Source organism: Pristiophorus japonicus, chromosome 3 (assembly GCF_044704955.1).
Source record: "Pristiophorus japonicus isolate sPriJap1 chromosome 3, sPriJap1.hap1, whole genome shotgun sequence".
Lineage (NCBI taxonomy): Eukaryota > Metazoa > Chordata > Chondrichthyes > Pristiophoridae > Pristiophorus > Pristiophorus japonicus.
The window spans coordinates 206,842,688-206,863,663 of NC_091979.1; the positions used below are offsets into that span (position 1 = coordinate 206,842,688).

General features: G+C 42.2%; 1 protein-coding gene across 11 annotated transcripts in view; it reads left to right on the forward strand.

The window, feature by feature from the left end:
• The window catches only part of ikzf2 (IKAROS family zinc finger 2), a 353,441-nt gene that overhangs the window by 287,719 nt on the left and 44,746 nt on the right, over nucleotides 1-20,976 (forward strand). For all 11 annotated transcript variants that reach the window (XM_070876218.1, XM_070876217.1, XM_070876227.1 and 8 more), the window contains one exon: nucleotides 13,038-13,205. In XM_070876218.1, coding sequence (XP_070732319.1) covers nucleotides 13,038-13,205 — 168 coding nt within the window. The remainder of the gene's footprint in view (nucleotides 1-13,037; nucleotides 13,206-20,976) is intronic.

The following is a 20,976-nucleotide window of genomic DNA, read 5'->3' on the forward strand; positions in this document are numbered from 1 at the left end:
TCTCAGATGGCTGACATCTTGGATCTGGTGGCTAGCATTGACAGTTGTTTTCAGAGTGTCACATCACCACTGCACTCTGTTCTCATGCAGAGCATAGAAGTGCTGAGGCACACTCTCAGGAAAGTGGCCTTCACTCCTTGGGATAGGAACCTACTGTCTCTCTCAGAATGATAGCTTGCCTGCACTCCCACCACCTATTCTGCCAGTGCTCTTTTTAGTGTCACTCAGCCATAACGTCAGATTTCCCCAGCCTACGCCAAGATGCTGCAGTCTGCAGCTGGGCCCTCAATGCCTAGAGCTGCTCAAGGTCGCCCACCATGGTCATCTGAAGTATCCTCAATGGGAGCTCAGCATCCTTCCACCTTGGAAATTGTAGCCACTGGGGATACACTTCATCGGAGCACTAGAATAGGGAAACGAGCCACTAAGGCATTGCAAAAAGGTGATTCTCAATTATTATTGTTGTATATTGGACATAGATAGAATTGAGTTGTTGAATTGAATTTTAACCCATAAGGCTGGTCTGAAGCATGGCAATTCGTTAGTGATGGTCATGATGGTGGCAATGAGAATTGTGGGACTGTTTGTGTACTGATTATGGAAGGGATGGTTTATGTAAAGCACTCTAGGATGAGTTGCTCTTTGCGAGCTATGGCAACTAGGGGCACTGGTGGTCGATGTGCTGCTCTTCGTGCTGCTCTTCCATCTCCTTCTGCTGCTATTCTTCTTGCTCCTCCTTCTGCTACACTTTTTGTTGCCCAGGCAGCAGTAAGGGCTGGTTCCTCATTATCTCAAAGTTATGCAGCACATGACCTGCTCAGGGATGTACGGTAAAGCATCTCTGAACGGTCCAGGCAGCAGAAATGTTGCTTGAGCATGTCGACTGTCTGGTCGATTATGTTTTTGATGGCAGTATGGCTCTCTTTGTAGGCCTGCTCTGCAGCTGTGCCCGGATTTCTGACAGAAATTAAAACCATGTCTAAAGGGGATAACCCTTGTTTCCCAGTAGCCAGCCTGGTCCCTAGTAGCCAGCCTGGTTGGAATAAAGGTGGCACAGATGACTGGCACAGGGTGAATGAATCGTGACTGTTGCAGGAAACTGGACACAGACCTGCTTGATGCGCTGCCTATGGTCGCAAACAAGCTGGATGTTGAGGTAGTAGACTCCCTTTCTATACAGAAAGATGCCAGGATTGTGATAGGGAGCAAGCAATGCCATGAGTGTGCAGTTTATGGCACCTGCAATCGTCTTGCTTCGCTCTGTCCATGGAAAAACTAATGTAGCTATTCCTCCTGCCATAGAGAGTCTCTGTGACCTCCCGGATACAACAGTGCACTGTTGCTGATGTGATCTGTAGAGGCCTAGAAGGAGCCATGGTGACCTTGACAACTAAAGGCTTTGGTTTGAGGCTCTATTTGTGGCTGCAGCAGGTAACATAGCTCAGTGACCACTCCCTTGGTGAAGCGAAGATGCCTGAGACGTTGCTCCTCAGTGAAGTTGAAGTATGAGAAGTTCTCCCTGAAGACACGCTGTTGGTATGGAACCCTGCACAGTGTCCTCCTCCATCTTCCCCAGCAGCTCCTGCTCTTTCCTGCATTCTTCCCTGCCCCTCCTCATATTTCCAGCCCCAAATGCAGACTTACCAGACCACCCATAACTACAATAAAACCTATTTTGAAGACAGACTAAAGTAGTTTAGCACCAGCAAAAACTTGATAACAAGTCATAATTCAGTTGTAAAGGCACAAAATAGGCAAAAGGATAGCCAGAAAAGGATAAACCTGTATGGCATGGATGAGCCCTTTAGAAAAAGGTGCTAATAGGTCTTTCCTGCCTGTTAGTGCCACGAGTTGCGGAGCGAGTTTATCACGTGGCGAGTCAGAAGCTGGAGCAGCCAATATCACAAAAGGATCCTACAACAAGCGTAGGGACCTTATTTAAAATTTATAATGAGGTTTTTTCATACTTCTGGTGCGCGTCCTGGACGTCTAATGAGGAGTCCGATCCAATATAGGGAGTGGCACACTTCTGATGCTGTTACGGAATGAGCCTGCACAAGCCGCCCATCATATTGGACTGTAGCTGGCCGTTTTACATCTGTAAAATGGGCGTACACCGCGATCAAATTTCTAGGCCTTCATACATTGATTCAGCTATTCAAGTAGAACTAGAGTCTCAAATTATTGTGCAAAATACACCTTACTTTTTTTAACAAATTGAACATATCTAAAATACAATAATGTTATTAGTCACAAAATCAGTTTTAATTTCAAGTAAATGGTACCACACTTCAAAGAAGGCATTGGATCATTGCACACGGCTTAAACTTTACCCTTACCCACATAATGGTGCTAAGTCTTGTTTCTAACACTTCGACATTCTTATGCAAAAAATGCATGACCTACTGTGAGCTGACCACAAATCCACAGTCAGTGCAGTACCTTTTTATTGTATATACATATGGAGTGAATATTGATGGTGTATTTGCAGTGGCAATTTTTTGACTCTTGAAATTGAAAAGTCATTGCAACACATATACATGCACACCTGCACACATATATATTTATATGCAATCATGACACTCCTTTGAACTGTCTGCAGTGGTCACTGGGTGAGCATTTGGTGTATTAATTGCAAAATAAATTGAGTACAGAACTTTTATACTTAAGAACTACAATACAAACCTTTCCAAAGCCATTATTTAGCAACCACAGAAAGTAATTTTAAAACATGATATGGAAATATCTACAATAAAATATGTTTTGTAACTCCATGGTCTATACACAAGCCAGTTGACCAATGCAATGAACTCTCCAATAGCCTACAACTACATTTGGCCTTATCAGTTTTGCACCTGGTGCCACTTGGTAATTTCTGATTGCACTGTCTTTAGATTGAAAGTTCTTCAGCAATACATTTTTATATTTAACCATGACAAGCTTTAGAAAATAAACTTTAGCATACAGAAGCTTAATGTTATAAACATTCAGTGGGTCAGGCAGCATCTGTGAAGAGAGAACTATTTCAGGTTAATGATCTTTGGCTGGAATGAAAAAAAGCATTTTCTATTCTTGTTTCTGATTTCCATCAAATGCAGTATTTTATTTAAAGTTTAGTTTTTCCAGGACTAATGATGTAAAAGTAAAATCTACTTTTGTCGAAAAATTCACCAAATTACATTCCAAAATTCCCAGTAAATTTCCCAAATTCCTAGGAATGAAACATCAACAAAAGCTACAGTCAGTGGGCCCAAGTTTGCCCAGGATTTGCTCCTATTTTTTTGGAACACCTTGATTTTTTGGAGTATCTTAAAAATTCCAATTCTGCCCATTTAATTTGCTCCATTCTAAGTGAGTTAGGTTTTTTTTAGTTTCGTTTTTTTTTCAAAAGGGGGTGTTACCAGCCACTTACACATGTTTTGGCCATATAAGTAAGTTTAGACAGCTAAAAGTTACTCCAAACTAACTTAGGGCAGCGTATGTGGCCACTTGTGTCCGCACAGAAAAACCTTGTAGTCAGCTAAGAAATCAGCGCAGATAGCCAGAGATTTGGAGGGGGGGGGCGGCGGGGAAAGGGAAGTGAGAGGTTCTTACAAAGCACTAAAAACCTTCACAGCAACATTAAAGAAGCACCAATACATTTAAAGCACCAAACACGAAACAAAGCACAAAAATAAGCATTCAATAACAGATAAAAAATACAAGGAAGCTGAGGGGACCTGCACCTAGCACAAAGACTTACAAAGCACTAAACAACTAGATTAAAAATGGATTGGTAAACTAGCAAATACATTAAGAACATAAGAACATAAGAAATAGGAACAAGAGTAGGCCATAAGGCCCCTCGAGCCTGCTCCGCCATTCAATAAGATCATGGCTGATCTGATCATGGACTCAGCTCCACTTCCCCGCCTGCTCCCCATAACCCCTTATCCCCTTATCGTTTAAAAAACTGTCTATTTCTGTCTTAAATTTATTCAATGTCCCAGCTTCCACAGCTCTCTGAGGCAGCGAATTCCACAGATTTACAACCCTCTGAGAGAAGAAATTTCTCCTCATCTGTTTTAAATGGGCGGTCCCTTATGCTAAGATCCTGCTCTCTAATTCTAGTCTCCCCCATCAGTGGAAACATCCTCTCAGCATTCACCTTATCAAGCCTCCTCATAATCTTATACGTTTCGATAAGATCACCTCTCATTCTTCTGAATTCCAATGAGTAGAGGCCCAACCTACTCAACCTTTTCTCATAAGTCAAACCCTCATCCCCGGAATCAACCAAGTGAACCTTCTCTGAACTGCCTCCAAAGCAAGTATATCCTTTCGTAAATATGGAAACCAAAACTGCACGCAGTAATCCAGGTGTGGCCTCACCAATACCTTATATAGCTGTAGCAAGACTTCCATGCTTTTATACGCCATCCCCTTTGCAATAAAGGCCAAGATACCATTGGCCTTCCTGATCACCTGCTGTACCTGCATACTATCCTTTTGTGTTTCAAAAGTGTACTGCGGCACTTTGCAATCTTTCTCCATTTAAATAATAACTTGCTCTTTGATTCTTTCTGCCAAAGTGCATAACCTCACACTTACCAACATTATAGAAACATAGATCTCCATCTGCCAAATTTTTGCCCACTCACTTAGCCTGTCTATGTCCTTTTGCAGATTTTTTGTGTCCTCCTCACACATTGCTTTTCCTCCTTTGTATCGTCAGCAAACTTGGCTATGTTACACTCAGTCCCTTCTTCCAAGTCGTTAATATAGATTGTAAATAGGCGGGGTCCCAGCACTGATCTCTGCGGCATCCCACTAGTTGCTGGTTGCCAACGAGAGAATGAATCATTTATCCCGACTCTCTGTTCTCTGTTAGTTAGCCAATCCTCTATCCATGCTAATATATTACCCCCAACCCCGTGAAATTTTATCTTGTGCAGTAATCTTTTTATGTGGCACTTTGTCAAATGCCTTCCGGAAATCCAAATACACCACATCCACTGGTTCCCCTTTATCCACCCTGTTCATTACATCCTCAAAGAACTCCAGCAAATTTGTCAAACATAACTTCCCCTTCAAAAATCCATGCAGACTCTGCCTGACCTAATTTTGCTTTTCCAAATGTCCTGCCACAGCTTCTTTAACAATGGACTCCAATATTTTCCCAACCACTGATATTAGGCTAACTGGTCTATAGTTTCCTGCTTTTTGTCTTGCCTCCTTTTTTAAATAGGCGCGTTACATTTGCAGTTTTCCAATCTGCTGGGACCTCCCCAGAATCCAGGGAATTTTGGTAAATTACAATTAATGCATCCACAATCCCTGCCGCTACTTCTCTTAAGACCCTAGGATGCAAGCCATCAGGTCCAGGGGATTTATCTGCCTTTAGTCCCATTATCTTACTGAGTACCACCTCCTTAGTGATTGTGATTGTGTGAAGTTCTTACCCCCTCTATAGCCGCTACACTATCCACTGTCGGAATATTCTTAGTGTCCTCTACTATAAAGACTGATACAAAATATTTGTTCAGAGTTTCTGCCATCGCCATGTTCCCCATTACTAATTCCCCGGTCTTGTCCTCTAAGGGAGCAACATTTACTTTAGCTACCCTTTTCGTTTTTATATACCTATAGAAACTCTTGCTATCTGTTTTTATATTTTGCGCTAGTTTACTTTCATAGTCTATCTTCCCTTTCTTAATCATTTTTTTAGTGGCTTTTAAAAGCTTCCCAGTCTTCTGTCCTCCCACTAGTTTTGGCCACTTTGTATGCCCTTGTTTTTAATTGGATACGGTCCTTTGTTTCTTTAGTTAGCCACGGATGGCTATCTTTTCTCTTACATCCTTTCCTCCTCACTGGAATATATTTTTCTTGAGAGTTATGAAATATCTCTTTAAATGTACACATACTGTTCATCAACCGTCCTACACTTTAATCTATTTTCCCAGTCCATTTTACCCAACTCTGCCCTCATACCTTCATAGTCTCCTTTATTTAAGCTTAGTACCCTGGTTAGAGATCCCACTTTCTCACCCTCCATCTGAATTTGAAATTCAATCATGCTGTGATCACTCATTCTGAGGGGATCCTTTACTTGGAGATTGTTTATTAATCCTATCTCATTACACAGGACCAAATCTAAGATTGCCTGCCCCCTGATTGGTCCCGTTACATATCGCTCAAGGAACCCATCCCTTTGAACTCCTCCTCGAGGCTACCCTGACCAATTTGATTTGTCCAATCAATATGAAGATTAAAATCACCCATGGTTATTGCTGTTCCTTTTTTACAAGCCCCCACTGGTTTATGCTCCGTCCAGCAGAGTTGCTACTGTTAAGGGGCCCATGGACTACGCCCACCAGTGACTTTTTACCCTTATTGCTCCTTATCTCCACATAAACTGTTTCAACATGCTTATCATTTGAGCCAATATCGTTTCTTACTATTGCAATGATTCCATCCTTTATCAATAAAGCTACCCCACCTCCTTTTCCTTTCTGTCTATCCTTCCGAATTGTCAAATACCCCATAATATTTAATTCCCAGTCCTGGTCACCTTGCAACCACGTCTCTGTAATGGCTATCAGATCATACCCATTTGTCTAAATTTGTGCCGTCAACTCATCTATTTTGTTACAAATGTTACGTGCATTTAGACAAAGTGCCTTTAAGTTTGTTTTTTTTACCCTTTTTTCCTCTTTGTTTCCTCTCTCCTTCAAACTCACTTTCTTTATTTTTGCTTTCTAATTTCAGCTTTACTCCCCTCCTACTGAATCTATTTTCAGGTTCTCATTCCCCTGCCAAGCTAGTTTAAACCCTCGCCAACAGCACTAGCAACCCCCCCCCCCCCCACCGCAAGGATATTGGTCCCGGCTCTGTTGAGGAATCCAAGCACAGGCATCTTCCACCCTTCAAGATGTAGCTCGGGATCTGGAATATTAGATTCTTCATTAAAACACCTTTAAACTCAGTCCTTTTTGGTGTGGAAGCAAGTCATCCTTGCTTCGAGGGACTGCCTATGATGATGATGTTGAGGTGCAACCCGTCCGGCTTGTACAGGTCCCACCTCCCCCAGAAGCGGTCCCAATGCCTCAGGAAATTAAAGCCCTCCCGCCTGCACCATCTCTCCAGCCACATATTTATCTGCTCTATCTTCCTATTTCTGTACTCACTAGCTCGTGGCACTGAGAGTATTCTGGAGATTACTACTTTTGAGGTCCTGCTTTTTAATCTCCTAGCTCCCTAAACTCTGCCTGCAGGACCTCATCCCTCTTCCTACCTATGTTATTGGTACCGATGTAGACCACGACCTCTGGCTGTTAACCCTCTCCCCCCAGCATGTCCTGTAAATAAGAGTTTCAGCCAAACTACTTCACAGAATTCCTTTTGACTGCAGCCTGGGACCCTTGGGTTTGCTCCCCTTGGGTTTGGTCCCCAGTACTGGGAAGGGAGCATCAGTCCTGGTCGGCGATTAGAAAGGCTGGGGGATGCCGTCGACTGGGAGGGCGGGTGGGGGGGTGGAGAGAAGTTACCGGTTGAATGGGGAGGTATGGAGGCCTGTGAGCGGGCGGGATGGGGTGGAGGGGCAGGGCCTCCACGTCCCTGGCCATACTGGGTTCTTTGACCGATTTTAGCCTCTGACGCACCTCCCCTGGCTGTCGGGTGGGTAGGCCTGCGGCTCCAGGCCACAGCTGGCATCCACTATTGGGAGGGGAGCTGACATCGGGAAGGGTGAGGGGAGGCATGTCCGATCGTGGGGGGAGTCGGCTGATTACGGGGGTCTGTTCACGGGTGGTTTACAGGTAAGGCGCCCATAGAAGGCCCCACGCCAGTCTCTGCCCTACTCCACTCCAGCACCATGGTTGTCGCTTGCATCTTCCTATTAATTCGTTTACACCCACTAATATAAGACAATCAACTAATCTTAACAATATGCCTCTGCCTGGGGGCCTTAACTACCCTATTTACTGCTGCATGACACTCACCCAAAACAACATTAAAAAAATTGTTGCCTTCTCAACATCAAGCCAACTGGGCCTAATAATAGTTACAATTGGACTAAATCAGCCCCAACTTGCGTTTCTTCATATTTGCACTCACGCTTTCTTTAAAGCAATACTTTTTCTTTGCTCGGGCTTAATTATCCACAGCTTAAGTGACAAACAAGACATTAAAAAAATGGGTGGATTACATAAACTCCTGCCATTTACCGCATCCTCTTTAACCATCGGAAGCCTGGCCCTTACAGGCATGCCTTTCCTGTCTGGATTTTTTTCAAAAGACGCCATTATTGAGTCTATAAACACTTCCCACTTAAACGCCTGAGCCCTGATCTTTACTTTATTGCAACTGTGTGGCTGGATAAGGTAGTGGGCCGCCGATGAGGGAGCCCATTCGGCCAGGGCTAGGAGCGGCATGCTTCGGGCCCCTCCCACACAGCCTGCAGAGATTGTGGGGACGAGGAGCTACTGCACATGCGCGCACACACTAGCACACATGTGCAGAGGTCCCGGCACTGTTTTCAGTGCCGGGATCTGGCTCTGCCCCCCACTGGATGTGATGTACTACGCCAAGGCCGAAGACGTCCTGAGGAGCGGGGAGAATTCCGCGGTAAGTTTTAGGCGTGGTTTTGCGCCGTTCTAATCGGGGGGGCAAACTTAGGCCCAATAAGTGTAGGTTATGGCACAGAGCATGTTGCAGTTCCTAGGCTCTTTCACAATTGTGAAAGCTGGATAACTTCTAAGTGGTGCAGATATGAGTGAGTTAGAATGGGATATCTCTTCAGCAAATGACCACATCTCCAAGCAATGAAGTGACTATTCATTAACACCAAGGAATTATGTATTGCAATTAAAATACCCACATAAGCAGGTCCTATGCAGTAGGATTACAGGCATCGAAGGCCTATGACTAGAATGTTCACATGCCATGAATGTGAAGTTTCAAATGTTTTCACTATAAAAAAATGTATCTTTAAAGAATCACTAACTATTACATTGGTGTTTCAGCTGTGCCTTTGGGATGGTAGGGCATAAGCATGTCTGTGATTACATATATTACATAGAATTACATGGAGCCAGATTTTGCTGAAAGAATAATGGCGTCTGAATGTGTAAATCGGCCAGCAACTTGTCGCGAGGAAGAGATACCCTGTGAATTGCAAATTGCCACAATTTGCTGACCGATTTGCACCACTCCGCCATTTGCTTCACAAAAACATAAGCTCGCACTTAACCACCCCAAGATTTTCATGAAATTGCTACATTTGCACGTTAATTTCCTGTTAAATTCACCACAAAGTTAAGTCTAGTTGTTAATAGCATAAGTACCCTTTTAATGGCGTGATAATTGTTAGTGACTGCCAACCAATCTCTCGCCCAGAAAGTGAACAATTCTAAGTGTGAAGTCTCATTCCTTCAGGTTGTAAATTCTTACAGATTTAAAAAATTAACATTTTCTTACTTTTTCTTTGTCCGCCCCCCCCATTAATCCAATCTTCCTTTCCCTCTCTTTATTTCTCTTTCTGTATCTGATTTCACTCTAATTCTCCCACTCTAATTCACCTGCCCAGCCCTTCCGCTGTTTTTTTCTCACTTCTTACATCTCATTGGTTAAGGAGATACACTGTTGATCACATTGTTCACCAGGGTACCAAATGCCCTTTTGCCTTCACTGCGCCATTATCAGCTCGCACTTCCAGAAATTTTGGGGGTAAAAATGTTTTATGCGCAAACAGCTATAACTAATGGGGCATGCCATGATATGCCACACTAGAGCAAAATCTGGCCCATAGAATTTACAACACAAAAATAGGCCAACCGGCCCAACTGGTCTGTGTTTATGTTCCACTCAGGCCTACCCCCACCCTACTTCATCTAACCCTATCAACATATCATTCTTTTCCTTTCTCCCTCATGTACTTATCTAGCTTCCCCTTAAATGCATCTATGCTATTCGCCTCACCTACTCCTTGTGGTAGCGAGTTCCACATTCTAACCACTCTCTGGGTAAAGAAGTTTCTCTTGAATTCCCTATTGGATTTATTTTTTATTTTATATTTATAACCCCTATTTTTGGATCCCCACAAGTTGAAACATACTCTCTGGGGCTGAAATTTGGCCCTGCCCCAAATAGGACGCATTTACCTTTTTAGAAGTTTGGGGTGGAGATTCCGGTGAAATTCAGTACTTTAATTTTTTTTTGGTCGGCGCGATGTTCTGGGCGGCTGCGGGGCGGAAGTGACCTTGCAGCGGGTCGGCCGCTCCGACCAGTCATCAGTGCCGGGCTGACGTGTCACAATGTCCCTCCCCTGCAGTTAAAGGAGAGGGCCGCTGCCATTTAGGACTGAGATGAGGAGGAATTTCTTCACCCAGAGAGTGGTGAACCTGTGGAATTCTCTACCACAGAAAGTTGTTGAGGCCAATTCACTAAATATATTCAAAAAGGAGTTAGATGAAGTCCTTACTACTAGGGGAATCAAGGGGTATGGTGAGAAAGCAGGAATGGAGTACTGAAGTTGCATGTTCAGCCATGAACTCATTGAATGGCGGTGCAGGCTCGAAGGGCCGAATGGCCTACTCCTGCACCTATTTTCTATGTTTCTATGTTTCTATGAATTTCGACCCCTAAGTGTGGTCTAACCAAGGCTCTATACAAGTTTACCATAACCTTTCAGCTTCTCAATTCTATTCCTCTAGAAATTAACTCCAGGGCTGTATTTGCATTTTTAATGGGCTTCTTAACCTGCGTTGCTATTTTTAATGATTTGTGAATCTGTGCCCCTTGATCTCTGGATTCTTCACAAAGTGCATTCCCAGTTTCTGCTGTGTCATCAACAGAAAGCACCAAGTGAAGACGATGCTCTTCCCCAGAGGGAGGGATAATCCCTGTAGGGCAAGTAACCTCAATCTGCTGTCAGGCACCTACTCGACATAGAAAAACAGTATTTGTGGAATAACAGCAGTAATTAGGGAATTGGGAGAAGAGTGTGTCAGTGGTGTAAGGTGACCCTAAATAAAGGAATATGAATCATTTTAATGTGCTGGGAGTGGGTTCAAACATAACATAACTTTAAAATGAACTTGAAAGAAATGCTATTTTACTGGTTCTATTGTAGGTTTCTAAATATTTAATTTGATGCATTGTAATTAAATAGTAATGTTTGACTGGATGAAGATGCTACGATGATTTGAAAATTAAACTTCTAGGGGCATGTCAGAATTCAACATTTTTGTTCATGGGCAGCAATAGCTTCCGATCAATAAACTCTTAAGTCATGTCCACAATGTGTTGCTTTACATTTGGACGGTTCATTTGATATAATCAAGTGCTGTAATTGTGCTTTTTATTTATGCAATATGTTTTTCTAAATTTCTTTGAAATTTTTAATTGATCATCACAAACATCAGTAGTTTCAGCAATGAAACCCGTTGTAACAATCACCGATTACAGTGGATCTACACAGATTGTATAAATGATCACTGCAGTAGCCTGACAGCATTGTAAATTGCAGTTAGTTTGAATCAATAAATTATTTTCCAAGTAAAGGTTTGAAGTGCCAACATCAGTGCATCACATTATAAAGAACTATTATTAATAGGGCTGAAATTCCGATGTCCCGGGTCCGTATGAAGTTTCTATGGACCCGGGAAGGCATTGAAAAGCTGTTTTTTAGCATGCAATGCACATGCCCTGAAAACCGGCTTTTCTGATCTGTCAAGTTTCTGGCTTGACAGATCATCCGCAGATCGGGAGCGAGGACACTTGAAGGGCAAGCTTTCCGATATTTACGGATATCTTGCCCAGCAAATGTCCTCAAAAATCTTGCGCCTGAAAAAGCAGGCGTACAGCCTACTTTTACAAGCACAAATGTTTAAAAATACACAAAAACATTTTAAAATAAAGTTATAAAAACACATTTTATTGTTAAAAACCCTCCCCACTACGGTGAGTTTATTTTAAGGCAAAATTAAAAAAACTTTTTTAAAAAGTCGGGAAAATATATTTTTTTATAAGAAATTTTATTTAAATTAATCTTAAATATGTAGTGTATTTTCTATTTTTTATTGTGTTCTGGGTGGTTTTTTTTGGGGGGTGGTGGTTTCTCATTCATAGTAATAGGAGTTCCGGACTTAGGAACTCCTATTACTATGAATGAGAATATACTACACCTGATTGGCTGCTCAGAGCCATGTGTCTCCAGCTCCCAGCCTGCGCACGTCCCGACGTGCAAGCGCTGCGACATGCAGTCATGAGAGGCCTCAGGCTCGGAAGTTCGAACGGGCGCAGCAGCAACAAGTAAGTGCGTATCTTTTTTCCCTTTTTCACTCGTTTGCCCGCGGGACGACATCGATCGGAATTTTAGGCCCTATATAGTTTTATTTCTGTCTTTCAGTGTTAAAAAAATATATTGTTTAAACCCAAGCTACTTGTTGCCCATATCTATCCTATAAGCACTTTGATTTTAATTATAGAAAACTAATTTTTAATTGATGTGTGTAATTTAGCTCAGGGTTGTGCACTTTATATGCATTCCTTGACTTTAAAGTTTTGTATTGTATTTCTTCATATGTAGCTCACAGGACCCCATGGTATGCAATAAATGGCCCATGAAAATGGAAATTTGGACTTCTTTGCTTAAACAATACTGATGACACCATCAGTGCAATTGTATAGGTGAAATTATTGACAATTGAATTATCCCAGTGTTCAGTGATCATGGGGTCAAGTTTCTGTGTGTTATATGTAAGCCTGTTGTAAACAACTCATTTAGGATTCTACTGCACATAAAACTCAGAGGAAATTTACTCCCTGTATCATTTAAACTCTGCATTTTAGATCGGTCCCCTTACACCAATTGGCTCAACAACTCCTTCAAGCCACTTCATCCAGTGATAGTTTCTCTTGTGGGAGATGTACTGATGGTAAAACTTGAAAGCTGCTACCATGGAAACCATATGTGCCGTGGTAATATTTTCAGCACCTGGTCCCTTTGAAGTCTGCTTTTGATCGCAGGTGTGCTATCTTGGTTTTGTGTGTTACAGGTGAACGTCCCTTCCACTGCAACCAGTGCGGTGCTTCATTTACCCAAAAAGGAAACCTACTGAGGCACATCAAGCTACATACAGGAGAGAAACCTTTCAAATGCCCTTTTTGCAGCTATGCCTGCAGGCGACGAGATGCACTGACTGGTCACCTCAGGACACATTCTGGTGAGTTCAGATGACTATTGTATATGAGCAAGTGCCTTTCCACTTACTTTTGGTCATCCTAGGTCGTTATCCACAGTTTTAAATCTTATCAGAAATAGAAACCCCATTGTTTCCCTAACTGATCAAACACAAGTACTGTTACCCAACATCCCAACATATCTATATACAGCATAAAATTACCCAAATTACTATGAAGTATGTTGCACCCATAATAACTGGATTTAGCCTGTTTTCAATAAGTAAAAAGGAGAATGAAACAGTATGCAAAAAGAGCTACTTTCATTTTTTTAAGTGCCACTATCATTGTAACAACATGCTGCAAAATCCCCCAAAGCGGACATTATAACCATATATTATAACCAATTCTGGTTTTTCTTTCTCTATTAGTTGTGTTTGACATTTCCTGTGTCTTAACAGTGCAGAACCTTGCCGTTTTTAGGAACGGTCCTGTTTGATGTATTGCAAGGCTGAAGGTGCATGTCTAATGGTACCCATGCTTTCTGCAGCAGTTCTGAAGTAAGAATCGATAGGTTTTTCAGTAGTCTATGTAACTTTAAAAGTCACTAAGTTTACTTTGTTTGCAGTGACTGTCACCTTATGTTGTTGTTCAAATGTTAAATATCAGCATGGTGAGGAAATGGAGTTTTTCAGTTTGTTTGCTCTCATGGTAGGAAATAATATGATGTGTTCAGTGGTGGGAATTTCTGTAGGCAATTATACCCAACCTTTGGACGACTGGCAGGTTCAGGGTAATTCCTGTCTCTCCGTGCTGGCTGGATTTGTTTGTTTTTCAGTGTACACATTGTGACATTGAAATAAAGAATATTGCAGTAATAAAGCGACTCAAATAGCTTTATTACTGTAATATTAACCCTAAACTACTAAAGGGTTCATTTTAACTTCACTTGCCTGTCAGGAAACCCAAGGACTGGAACACCGGTTTTACAGCACGCCCAACAGTACTCTCTAGTGAGTTCAATGGAGAGTGAGATCGGGCAGGTCTAAAACGAATGTTGCACCCGATCCCATTAATTTCCCGACAGGCAAGTTAAGTTAAATTTTCCACCTAAATGTCAAAAACATAATTTTTGACATATGAAAATAAGTGAACACTTTGCCCATGACAGTCATGTTGTCATTTTTTTCTTCTATTCATTGTTCAATCCGCTATTTAATTATAACTTTTAATGTTCTTCTCTATCCATTCTAACCCTTTTCTCCCTGCCTTTTAAAGTGTTCAACTTGGCCCTTATTGTTTCATCTCCTTGTTGCACCATTCATTTGGAAGTTGAAAACAACTTTTTTCTAAGATGATTTTCATTGGCTGAAAAACTTCTTCAAAAATCTGTTTCACAGCCAATCAAAAGTTTAGATTATTCTGTCTAACTCTTTTTGTATGGTTAGCTTGGCACAGATTGGGGATGGAACCGTTGATCTCTTCCAGTCTCTGTGGCTTAGTGCAACAGCATTCGGATTTTTAGAGAGCGATATCCACTATATTTAGTGTCAGCTTTGGCTCAGTGGGTAGCACTCTCGCCTGAGTCAGAAGGTTGTGGGTTCACGACCCACTCCAGGGACTTGAGCATAAAAAAAATCATAGTTGAAACTTCAGTGCAGTGCTGAGGGAACGCTGCACTGGCTTTCGGATGAGACGTTAAACCGAGACCCTGTCTGCTCTCTCAAGTGGACGTAAAAGATCCCATGGCACTATTTTGAAGAAGAGCAGGGGAGATATCATAGAAAATAGCTGCAGGAGTAGGCCATTCGGCCCTTCGAGCCTGCACCGCCATTCAATGAGTTCATGGCTGAATATGCAACTTCAGTACCCCATTCCTGCTTTCTCGCCATATCCCTTGATCCCCCTTGTAGTAAGGACTTCATCTAACTCCTTTTTGAATATATTTAGTGAATTGGCCTCAACAACTTTCTGTGGTAGAGAATTACATAGGTTCACCACTCTCTGGGTGAAGATGTTTCTCCTGGGTATAAATGGCTTACCCCTTATCCTTAGACTGTGACCCCTGGTTCTGGACTTCCCCAACATTGGGAACATTCTTCCTGCATCTAAATTGTCTGAACCCATCAGAATTTTAAACGTTTCTATGAGGTCACCTCTCATTCTTCTAAACTCCAGTGAATACAAGCCCAGTTGATCCAGTCTTTCTTGATAGGTCAGTCCCGCCATCCCGGGAATCAGTCTGGTGAACCTTCGCTGCACTCCCTCAATAGCAAGAATGTCCTTCCTCAAGTTAGGAGAACAAAACTGTACACAATACTCCAGGTGTGGCCTCACCAAGGCCCTGTACAACTGTAGCAACAGCTCCCTGCCCCTGTACTCAAATCCCCTCGCTATGAAGGCCAACGTGCCATTTGCTTTCTTAACCGCCTGCTGTACCTGCATGTCAACCTTCAATGACTGATGTACTATGACACCCAGGTCTCGTTGCACCTCCCCTTTTCCTAATCTGTCACCATTCAGATAAAAGTCTGCCTCTCTGTTTTTACCACCAAAGTGGATAACCTCACATTTATCCACATTATACTTCATCTGCCATGCATTTGCCCACTCACCTAACCTATCCAAGTCACTCTGCAGCCTCATAGCATCCTCCTCGCAGATCACACTGCCACCCAACTTAGTGTCATCCGCAAATTTGGAGATACTACATTTAATCCCCTCGTCTAAATCATTAATGTACAGTGTAAACAGCTGGGGCCCCAGCACAGAACCTTGCGGTACCCCACTAGTCACTGCCTGCCATTCTGAAAAGTACCCATTTACTCCTACTCTTTGCTTCCTGTCTGACAACCAGTTCTCAATCCATGTCAGCACACTACCCCCAATCCCATGTGCTTTAACTTTGCACATTAATCTCTTGTGTGGGACCTTGTCGAAAGCCTTCTGAAAGTCCAAATATACCACATCAACTGGTTCTCCCTTGTCCACTCTACTGGAAACATCCTCAAAAAATTCCAGAAGATTTGTCAAGCATGATTTCCCTTTCACAAATCCATGCTGACTTGGACCTATCATGTCACCTCCTTCCAAATGCGCTGCTATGACATCCTAAATAATTGATTCCATCATTTTACCCACTACTGAGGTCAGGCTGACCGGTCTATAATTCTCTGTTTTCTCTCTCCCTCCTTTTTTAAAAAGTGGGGTTACATTGACTACCCTCCACTCGATAGGAACTGATCCAGAGTCAATGGAATGTTGAAAAATGACTGTCAATGCATCCGCTATTTCCAAGGCCACCTCCTTAAGTACTCTGGGATTCAGTCCATCAGGCCCTGGGGATTTATCGGCCTTCAATCCCATCAATTTCCCCATTACAATTTCCCGACTAATAAGAATTTCCCTCAGTTCCTCCTCCTTACTAGACCCTCTGACCCCTTTTATATCTGGAAGGTTGTTTGTGTCCTCCTTAGTGAATACCGAACCAAAGTACTTGTTCAATTGGTCTGCCATTTCTTTTTCCCCGTTAAGACTTCCCCTGATTCTGACTGCAGGGGACCTACGTTTGTCTTTACTAACCTTTTTCTCTTTACATATCTATAGAAACTTTTGCAATCCGTCTTAATGTTCCCTGCAAGCTTCTTCTCGTACTCCATTTTCCCTGCCCTAATCAAACCCTTTGTCCTCCTCTGCTGAGTTCTAAATTTCTCCCAGTCCCCGGGTTCGCTGCTATTTCTGGCCAATTTGTATGCCACTTCCTTGGCTTTAATACTATCCCTGATTTCCCTTGATAGCCACGGTTGAGCCACCTTCCCTTTTTTATTTTTACACCAGACAGGAATGTACAATTGTTGTAGTTCATCCATGTGGTCTCTCAATGTCTGCCATTGCCCATCCACAGTCAACCCCTTAAGTATCATTCGCCAATCTATCCTAGCCAATTCACGCCTCATACCTTCAAAGTTACCCTTCTTTAAGTTCTGGACCATGGTCTCTGAATTAACTGTTTCATTCTCCATCCTAATGCAGAATTCCACCATATTATGGTCACTCTTCCCCAAGTGGCCGCGCACAACGAGATTGCTAATTAATCCTCTCTCATTACACAACACCCAGTCTAAGATGGCCTCCCCCCTAGTTGGTTCCTCGACATATTGGTCTAGAAAACCATCCCTTATGCACTCCAGGAAATCCTCCTCCACTGTATTGCTTCCTATCCCCAGTGTACTGGCCAATATTTATCCCTCAATCAGTGTAACAAAAAATAGATTATCTGGTCATTATCACATTGCTGTTTGTGGGAGCTTGCTTGTACAACAGTGACTACACTCCAAAAGTACTTCATTGGCTGTAAAGTGCTTTGAGATGTCCAGTGGTCGTGAAAAGTGCTATATAAATGCAAGTATTTCATTAAGTCTTTCTTTTAACTATATGCTTTTTAAAAACTTAAATTTATTTCAAGGTTCATCTACAGGTGTCTGTTCTGTTTAGTGTACAATAATAAGGATGAGTTTCTTGCAAAGTTATTATTTTTCAGTATATACTTTAATTTACATTCTAAGAATTCATAATAGTTAACTCCTTACCTCAATTTAGCATCTCTAAGGCTGCAATTCCAGCCCTCTGCTAAAAAAACGTATTTTAACCATAAACGACAGTGTTGTGGAGAAATCTAGGAATCTCGCAGATTCTCTGTGTGGGTAACAAGGTTCCTCTGTCTTCCTGCAGCAATGGTTACATTTCCCTGCTGAATTGGTCCCAAGTGGAATGCATCATCCAGATTATGCCCAGTAGAGTACTGATCGTATTTTGCAACCAAGTGCATATTGAATAATATATTTGAGCTTGTATTTCATTTAACTGAGAAAACAAGTTAATAATGGTTTATATTTTTCCCACAAGGATAGCAACATTACAAAATTTAACACTTCTCTCGAATATTCTTCACTGCATTTTTCATCTTCTAATAATTGCCACAAGCACACTGCTAGCATTACATATGCTGCTCCACCAAACCATGATGTCCTATTTTTTTTCTTGTGTGCAGCAGGGGCACCTTGAAGTCATGAAGACCTAATGAAATCCATCCATTAATTTTATCGTGCTTTACACTGACTGCAGGAAACATTGATGAATTTCATGAGATTCCCATTTAACAGAATTTTGTAGACTATGCACAACTCATTTCAAACATCCAACTGTAATAATAGGCTGATGCTTAACTAATAACCTCACTGATAACTGGAAAAATACTTTATTCAAATAGTGTGCTAATTTAATCCAATTTATTTCATTTCGAAGCCATTTTTGGAAAACTTATTGGCTGAAATATCTGCCTCTAAATTTAGTAATAAAATGTAGTCATGTGCAAATAGGGGAGTAATATCAAAAGAACACATTAACATACTATTCATCCGTGCTGTGGTTTGGATTCCTACCCCTCCAAAAATGGATTCATGAATATTAGTGAAGTTACTTTATATTAAAATAAAACTTTGTTTCTTTGCTAAGATCAAAGCTGCACAGTCAAGCCAAAAAGAGAATATTTGATCTCAAACCAGTTCTGACAGTTGTGACTTTAGTGAAGATTTCATAGAATCACCACTATTTGCCACAAATAAAGCATGGTTCATATTCTACAGCAGTAAAAAAAAAATTAGTTGATGGCTATTCTATTCCACTTTAAAAGCAGCCCATTTGGGTGATTTGTTTTCGAGGAGACTATAAGGACATGCCTCCAACAAATTTTTGATGGTCTAATCCAAGCTAAAACAATAATGTATACTAATGGATCTCCCATGATGATTCTCATGGTGAGTGGCAGCCAGGGGAAATTTTGGAGCATGGTAGGTAGGTCTCCATGGATGGGTAAAGTGACAATCTGCGGCCAAGATTTTCTGCTATGAAAGAAGGGCAGAGTGGATGGGCCATGCACTTGTCAAGCCAGGCCTGGCAGCAACGATCAGATCAAAACTGGTACACTCAAGATGGGACTGGGTGGGGTTGGACAGGCCAGGAAACACTGAGGACTAGAATATAGCAGGTTTACAAAAATACCTCTGAGGAGCACAAATGGTCTGTGGGAGTGCTGGTATGCAAAGAGACATAAGGCCTAAGCCTGAAAGCCCAATGAAGATTGAAGCTTCCTTTTAGATAATATTGTGCTAATAAAACTATGATTATTTTAGCAGTTCATTAATTTCAACAAAAACATTTATCATGCTTTTTTTTTAAAAAAGGGAGTTTCACCTCATGTTTATTGAATTGGAGGAAACTAGCTGCTATGTTTTAAAACTGGCTGGTTATCTGCTTCAGATTCAGGATTTTTAAAATTTATAGCCTTCTATTTGTTTTTTCCAAGGAACAAGAGTTTCTTGATTGTAATTTTTGAGAATGGAAATTCCGCCTGAACTGTATTAAGTAAATGGTATGATGTAATGTCAATTGATTGTATTATGTAAGATTATTCTATGTTAGTAGAATTGTTCATGTAATACTCATGTATTGGTAGAAACAACTAAGTGGAGAATCTCTATGCCAGACTAAAGAAAAGCCCAGTGTAGTCAGCTGATGGGATCAGCAATCCTCTCAGGATGCTGTAAATCATCTGATATTGAGTATGGTCTCTCCATTTATTAAAGGTCGCACTCTCGCCCTGAGTCAGAAGGTTATGGGTTCAAATCACACTCCAGAGACTTGAACACAGAATCTAGGTTGACAATCCAGTGCAAACATGAGGGAGTGCTGCACTGTTAGAGTTGCCATCTTTTGGTTGAGATGTTAAACTGAGGTCCCATCTGCTCTCTCAGGTGGATGTAAAAGATCCCATGGGAATATTTTGATGAAGAGCAGGTGAGTTCTCCCTGGTGTATTGGCCAATATGTATCGCTCAACCAACATCACTGAAACAGATTATCATGTCAATATCATGGGCCCAAGTTTCCACATGATTCGCGCCTGATTTTTAGGAGCAACTGGTGGAGAACGGACTATTTTAGAAATCGCAATTCTCCACATTTTTTTTTCTGCAGTTCTTGTCAGGTAGAACAGTTCTAGTTTAGAACAGAATTTTTTCTTCAAAAGGGGGCGTGTCCGGCCACTGACGCCTGATTTTAAAGTTTCCACGGTGAAAATGTACTCCAAACTAAAGTAGAATGGCGCCAGTGAAGATTTTTGTAGAACTGAAAAAACCTGTTCTACACATTAAAAAATCAGGCGCAGGTTACAAATTAGGCACCCAGAACGAGGTGGGGGGGGAAGGGAACTCATTAAATTCGACAATAAATCCTTATTTATACTTCTACAAATATTATACAAATAAATCCAACCTGAATAAACATTTATAAGCCAAGAAAAGATTAAATAAACCATCTTCCTACCTGTGTGAAAGTGCTTCAGCCAGGGAGAATTCTGCAGTTGTTCGTGCCGCTGAGCGAGAGAGGGAGGGAGAGAGAGAGAGAGGGGGGGAAGAGAGAGAGAGAAGGGGAGAGGGAGGGAGAGAGAAGGGGAGGGGGAGAGGGAGGGAAGGGGAGGGGGGGAGGGAAGGGGAGGGGGAGAGGGAAGGGGAGGGGGAGAGGGAGGGAAGGGGAGAGGGAGGGAAGGGAAGAGGAGAGGGAAGGGGGGAGGGAGGGAAGAGAGAGAGTGGGGAGGGAGGGAAGAGAGGGGGGAGGGAGGGAAGAGAGGGGGGAGGGGAGGGAAGAGGGGGGGGGTCGGGGAACAGGAGCGGGTGTCGGGTCTGGGGGTGGGGGAGCGGGTGTCGGGTCGGGTGGGGGGGAGCGGGCCTCGGGTCGGGGCGGGGAGCGGGCCTCGGGT